Source organism: Macrosteles quadrilineatus, unplaced genomic scaffold (assembly GCF_028750875.1).
Source record: "Macrosteles quadrilineatus isolate MER2022 unplaced genomic scaffold, UCM_ALF_1.0 Scaffold_1__1_contigs__length_201487025, whole genome shotgun sequence".
In the NCBI taxonomy this organism is placed as follows: domain Eukaryota; kingdom Metazoa; phylum Arthropoda; class Insecta; order Hemiptera; family Cicadellidae; genus Macrosteles; species Macrosteles quadrilineatus.
The window spans coordinates 33,600,521-33,607,733 of NW_026542594.1; the positions used below are offsets into that span (position 1 = coordinate 33,600,521).

The 7,213-nt window shown below is 38.2% G+C and overlaps 1 protein-coding gene across 1 annotated transcript; it reads left to right on the plus strand.

The window, feature by feature from the left end:
- The first annotated feature begins 240 nt into the window (after nt 1–240).
- On the plus strand, nt 241–5,532 carry LOC128995865 (uncharacterized). Its single transcript, XM_054420893.1, has 2 exons — nt 241–472; nt 1,496–5,532. The coding sequence occupies exons 1-2, from the start codon at nt 241–243 to the stop codon at nt 5,530–5,532; spliced, it is 4,269 nt and encodes a 1,422-aa protein (XP_054276868.1).
- The last annotated feature ends 1,681 nt before the right edge of the window (nt 5,533–7,213 follow it).

The window sequence follows — 7,213 nt, forward strand, 5'->3', positions numbered from 1 at the left end:
TTGATTTATTGCTATTTGTGACTTATTATCTATTCCAACAAGTGATCAAACAAAAATAAGGTCTAGGCCTGTTCACCTAATAAACTCAATAACTTAGCCTAATACAATCAATTTGCTATTTGGCTAAACAATCTAAAGCCAAAACTGTCATTGTGGAAATATTATTGATTTTATTGGAATAATTGTATATTTCATTGATATATTTTGTACCTACACAGTTAGCCTAGGTTCACTCTAACCATGTCTGATGTCAAAGTAAAGAAGGACATTGAAGTGCTTAAATATAAAAGGGACAATATTGTCCAAAAGATTGAATACCTTTATTCTAAAGCTAATGCTCTTACAATCAATGCAGAACCAGATGACATGTCAGAATTTAAAGTTCGCTGTGAAAGGCTACAGGCTCATCATGACAGCTTCGAACGTTACCAAACCGACATAGCTAAATCTTATGTCCAACTGAAAGAAACTAGTGAGTTGCCAACCTTGATGGAACTTAATAAAGCCACAGATCATAAATATTTCTACATTTTATCGGTGAAAGAAAAATTGTTTTCCACCTCAGCAACCAATGAAAATTCTGCAAATGAAGCCAAACCTCTTGGTTCTGCAACAGCTAAGCTCCCAAAAATAAATCTGCCTAGCTTTGATGGCACTTTAAAAGAATGGCCACATTTTAAAGACATATATCTAGCTCTAGTCCATAACAACAGTAGCCTATCAGACATAGAAAAATTCCACTTTCTACTTAATAGTACCAAAGGAGAGCCTAATATGTTAATCAAAAGTTTGCCGTTGTGTTCAACCAACTATGCTCTAGTTTGGGATCAGCTTAATGAAAGGTATGACAACAAAAGGTTACTAGCCTCACATTACATCGAGGAAATTCTAAGCATAAGCCCAATTCATTTTGAGTCTCTGAAACCTTTGCGCAACTTACTTGACACACTCAATGAAAATACTTTAGCCTTAAAAAACATGCAAATACCTGGGAATATGGGAGAGTTTATCATATTGCACATTGCTTTAAAAAGCCTTGACAAACATACTAGACAACTGTTTGAAAGAAAACATTCCAACAAAGAGTACCCTTCATTCACTGATTTTATTGATTTTCTGAAAGATCATTGCAAATCCTTGGAAGCCGCTGGGGATTCCCGCTCTAATTCCAAGTTTGGCCTACCCAAATCAACTTCAAAACCGTACACTGTCAAATCACCAGCTACTGTTGTTTCAGGCAAACGATCGTTTCATGTCAGTACGAACAATCAAGACAAGCTTTCATCAAGCTGCCTATATTGTAATAAAGAACACAAAGTATATTCTTGTCCATCTTATTTGCAGTTGTCTCCGACCAAACGATGGGAGTTTATTAAATCTAAAGAAGCTTGCTTTAACTATCTTACTGATTCTCATATGTTAAGTAAATGCAGATCCAATCGTACATGCTTTAAGTGTAAACGGCATCACCACACTACACTTCATGTTAATCCAGGTGAAAACAATCCTTCAGCTGCAAAGCCTAACAACACTCCATCATCTGATCGTAATGAAGATATTAAGGAAATGTCATCTCTGCCACAGCCTACTTCCGCGCTAACATGTACTAGGCCTAATATCGCTTCTAATTCCAAAAAGGATTGCTTTGAATCTACAACAGTTCTTTTAGGTACTGCAGTTATTCGCCTTCAGGAATCCACAGGCAATTTTCAATCGGCCAGAGCTCTTGTTGACGCAGGAAGCCAAAGTTCATTCATCACTGAGGCATGTGCACAGCGACTTGGACTGCCGCGACGCCGGCACATTCAACCTATTTTAGGCCTATCTGAAACTTCAGTATTGAGTAACAAAGGCATAGTTTTATGTGTTCTGAAGCCTTCACACCAAGACACCCCCATTCTTGAAGCTAATGCTATAGTATTAAATCGTATTACTTCTCAACGTCCTTCAACCACACTTCATGAGAAAGTAAGATTGTTTTACCAGGGCTGGGACTTGGCAGATCCTGAATTTTATCTACCAAGCAAGATTGACTTCCTTATAGGTGCAGATCTATTCCCACAACTCTTTGATGGTGGGCGGCTTGATTCTCCTCACGGAATCCCAACAGCATTCCATACCATTTTCGGATGGTTACTTATTGGAGAAACTTCTGTCCCAGTTTCCCAGTTTCAAACTGTCTCTGCTAACTTAGCACTCTTAGATCATGAATCACTGGAATTCAATTTAAAAAGGTTCTGGGAAGTAGAAGAACCCCCAATGACTAAGTGTCTGGTTAGTCCTGAGGATGATCATTGTGAATCTATATTTACTTCAACAACTGAACGAGACTCATCTGGTCGTTTCATTGTCAATCTGCCATTCAAAAATGATTCACCAGACTTTGGCAACTCTTATAACCGAGCAAAAAACTGCTTGTTGTCCTTAGAAGGGAAATTCAAGCGAAACCCTGAATTTCAGTCAGCCTATTCTGCATTTATAACAGAGTATGAAACTCTAGGCCATATGACTAAAGTTACAAATCCTATGAAAGAGGCCTACTACATCCCGCACCATGGCATCTTCAAGAAAAATGCATCTGCCTCTAAGTTGCGTGTTGTATTTAACGCATCAGCTCCGACTACATCGGGCAAATCACTAAATGATGAATTACTAATAGGCCCCAAGCTACAAACTGATATTTGTAAAATCTTGTCTTTATTCCGTCTTCATTCTTATGTCTTCACTACAGACATCGAAAAAATGTATCGTCAAATCCTTGTAAATCCAGAGCACAGAACCTATCAAGCAATCTTATGGCGAGATAATCCTGAAAACGAAATCTCGACCTATCTTCTCAACACTGTAAGTTATGGAGTCTGTAGTAGTCCTTTTTTAGCGCTACGCACGCTACGTCAGCTTGCCTCTGAACGTTCTGAACAATACCCATTGGCAAGTGATGTCGTCCTGAACTCCACGTTCGTAGATGATATTCTCACTGGAGGGGATTCCCTAGAGAAAACAAAAAAGGTTAAAACTGAACTTATTAGCCTTTTAGAATCAGGCGGGTTCCAATTGCGGAAATGGTCCAGTAACTCTCAGGAACTTTTGCAGGATGTTCCATCCCATCACCAGGAACTGATTTTTCGTGATGACAAGTTGGAAAACCCCTCTATAAAGGTGTTAGGCCTAAAATGGAATCCTATTTCTGATGTGTTTTCCTACGAGGTACATGTAGAACAGTTACCCACAACAAAGCGAAGTCTGCTATCTCAAGTATCAAAAGTTTATGATCCTCTTGGTCTAATCACTCCTGTGGTATTATGGGCTAAATGTTTAATTCAGAAGATTTGGACATTAGGCCTAGATTGGGACCAGACCCTTCCAACTGATATTATTAATCAATCTGTCAAGTACTTTGAAAACCTCCCACAGCTCAGCCGACTCAATATTCCCCGACCAGTTCTGTCGCCAGGAAATAACGAAGCTCAACTCCACGGATTCTGTGATGCCTCAGAAGTAGGCTACGGCTGTGCCGTCTACCTTCGCATCGTTGACAATAATGGCCTAGTTCATTCAAACTTGATAATGGCTAAATCTAAGGTTGCGCCTTTAAAGAAATTATCAATTCCCCGCTTAGAACTGTGCGGTGCAGCTTTATTAATCAAAACTATGATCTACTGTCACGACATATTCAACTCTAAACTTGGAATAATTCCTGCGTTTGCCTGGACTGATTCAGTTGTAGTTCTTCATTGGATTCGCTCTCCTCCACATCAGTTAAAGACATTTGTAGCTAATCGTGTAGCAGAAATTCAGTCTCTCATCGTACCTGCGAAGTGGCGACATACTCCAACATCTTCAAATCCTGCGGACTACGCTTCAAGAGGACTGCTTCCTAATGAGATTTTGGACACTTCCTTATGGTGGCAAGGACCGGACTGGCTACAAGAAGACCAATCTTCATGGCCTACTCAACCGTTACCTGCATTATCTTCAGAAGAGTCTTTACTCGAGTTTCGACCTAATACGTCATCTGTATTAGTCGCTGCTAAACAACCTACAAATCATATTATTGAATTGATTGAAAATAGCTCTGATTTTAGAAAGCTACAGTCATGCTTTGGATGGGTTTTACGATTTATAAATAATTGTCAGAAGAGTAAAGAAAAAACTTTCCTAACCTATCTTTCAGCGGCAGAACGCACAGCCTCTCTTAATTCACTAGTGAAAACCACGCAGTCTCATCACTTTCAAGATCAAATCAAGAAGATTTATTCACAACAAACTAGTCCTATGTTTCAGCGGCTAGATCCATTTCTTGATTCTAATGGAATTCTAAGAGTAGGTGGTCGTTTGAAGAATGCTCAGCTAGGCTATGATGCCAAACATCCCATGCTGCTTCCGAAAAACTCACCTTTGACGCATCTCCTCATTGATTACTTTCATGTAAAGTATCTGCATATTGGTCCAAGGACTCTCCAGTCACTTCTCTCCAGACAGTTTTGGATAATTTCTGCCCGACATGTAATCAGGCATCGCATATCTAAGTGCCTTGTTTGTACTAAGTTTAAGGCTAATTCACCTCATCCGTACATGGGCAATTTGCCGGAATCACGACTCAAACCAATACGGCCTTTTCTTAATGTAGGCGTGGACTTTGGTGGGCCATTCATGACAAAAACGGATAGGCTACGCAAACCTCAAATATTAAAGAGTTACGTCTGTTTGTTTGTCTGCTTCAGCACGAAAGCTATTCACCTTGAGCTGGTATCATCACTCTCCACTGAAGCCTTTTTGGCATGTCTAGATAGATTTGTGTCACGTAGAGGTCTCTGTGCGAACATCTACTCGGACCAAGGAACAAACTTCGTTGGAGCCGACAGGGAACTTCAAGATCTTTGTAACTTACTCTACAAGCCTCCCTCATCTGACGTGATTCAGTCAAAGGTTGCTAACCTTGGCATTAGTTGGCACTTTAATCCACCCGCAGCCCCTCACTTTGGTGGCTTATGGGAAAGCGGAATCAAATCCACCAAGCACCATCTTAAGAGGGTTATTGGAAATCAAATTTATACTTTCGAAGAGTTTTCAACACTTCTAACCAAAATCGAAGCGATTCTTAACTCAAGGCCACTATGCAGTCTCTCACCAGATCCAAATGAATTTCAAATCCTCACTCCAGGCCACTTTCTTATAGGCGAGCCGCTAGTTGCTCTACCACAGGCAGACTTCTCCACCACTCCTTCTAATCGGCTATCCAGATGGCAATTGATCCAACAAGCCCAAAAATCATTTTGGAATACCTGGAGTCGAGAATACTTGCACCAACTTCAGCAGAGGTACAAGTGGAATCTAAAACAACCTAACCTGAAGATTGACGATCTCGTCTTAATTAAAGACAAAAATTTACCTCCTTTGAAATGGACCGCTGCTCGAGTCATTGCAACGCATCCTGGTAAAGACGGCATCGTCCGGGTCGTCTCCCTCAAAACTCCAACCGGACAGCTTCAGAGGCCAGTGGTTCAACTGTGTCCTCTACCGCTAGAATAACTTATGTTGTTCAAGAAGATTGAGAAGATATTTTATTTTGTGTTTTTAGAAGAAACAAACATCTTTAATTTTCGATTTTGAACTATTACTTAACTGCGTTTTTATATTTTGGACAATTTTAAGTTTTAATTTGTGAAAAAGGACTAGCCCTTTTTGGTGGGCGGAAATGTTAGAGCCAGACTTAATTTAATTTAATTTAATTTCTGAAATCCCAGAGACATTTTAATTTATCCTTTTTCATTCCTGTTGCAACATCACCAACCATGACCACCCTCATTCAGGTTTCATTTAAACATTTAAATTTCCCGCCTATCCCTACTACAAGAAGAAGAAGTAGTGAAGGAAAAATCAGCAGCAAGATGGCCATCTACAGAGAAGTCAACCCAAACATGTGAGGTATCTTATTTTAACCATTTTCCTATTTTTTCTACCTTAAAATTTCTATTTCCTAGTTTACATCCACTGCTTTCAGTAAACATTCAGCGTTTGTGACACAAATTCAGCATTTGGATAAAAATAAAATGAAATACGTAGGTAGGGTTGATTTATTTATACTATGTGTATTGTTATAATCATTGATAAGTTTATTTATTCGATAAGAGGATAACAGATTATTTAAATATACACATAGTAAAATACTTGATGTTCTAATTTATTTTTTAGAGCAATCTGTAACTTCTTAAGTTTGTTTTAGTGTAATCAATTTGTTATTACTAACAGCTGTTTGAATATAAAAAATATTCTGTAGAACTATGAAGCATGTTTATTTACTCCGTGATTTAGTCATTGATTATAGGAAATAAGTAAGATTCTATAACCATTGCTGTATATGAACCGAAGCTCAAGAGTCTTCAAAAGAAAGCTTATGAAAAGTATTTTACTACTCCGTTTTTTGAGGAAAGGTTGGGAAAATAACAATGATTACATATTGTTTTAATTCATCTTGAAAGCTTTTTCTTTACAATACATTTTGAAATGTTTAAACTATATGCTTGGATTAGGAATAGAAATGTTAATATAACTATATACAGTTTCAGTGGACTACTCGATTTCCGTGCGTAGGTCGGGCCAACAGCTCGTTGTAGCTTATGTTATTTTCCAATTAAAAATCCCATAAAATTAACCACCATTACATTGACAATTACGGTTCAAAAGTTATTGCAACTTTTGTGATTTTTTTTTACAACATTATCATAGTAAATCCTACCGCTTACCCATGATAAAGGTTGTTGACAAGCTTATGGAAGAAAGTATGTTTCAGATTGCTGATACAATATATTATAGTTTTGGAAAACTATATCAAGAAAATTGGAAATTCTTGGCCTCCACAAGACCCAAAAACCATGCCCAACTATTGTTGCTATTGTTTTATGGGGGTTCACTATATTCTCATTGTAGTTTTATTTTACTTGTTGACAAGTCTCGGGAAGTATCTGTATCCAGGCGAACGTTTGCTTTTAGCTCATGCAATGGTTTTGCGTATATGACTTGATTATTTTTCACTGCCCCATATTCAGCAGTTCTGTTAATTAACATATTCTGAGAGACCTCATCAATTGAGAACAATCTTTCTTAAATAAACACCCTCTTCCTCTTGTTTTAACACATATTCTGCATTAATTCTTCGCTGTCCACGATCCTTGGGTTTCATTGTTTTTCATTGAATCTTTAAGGACGTAAG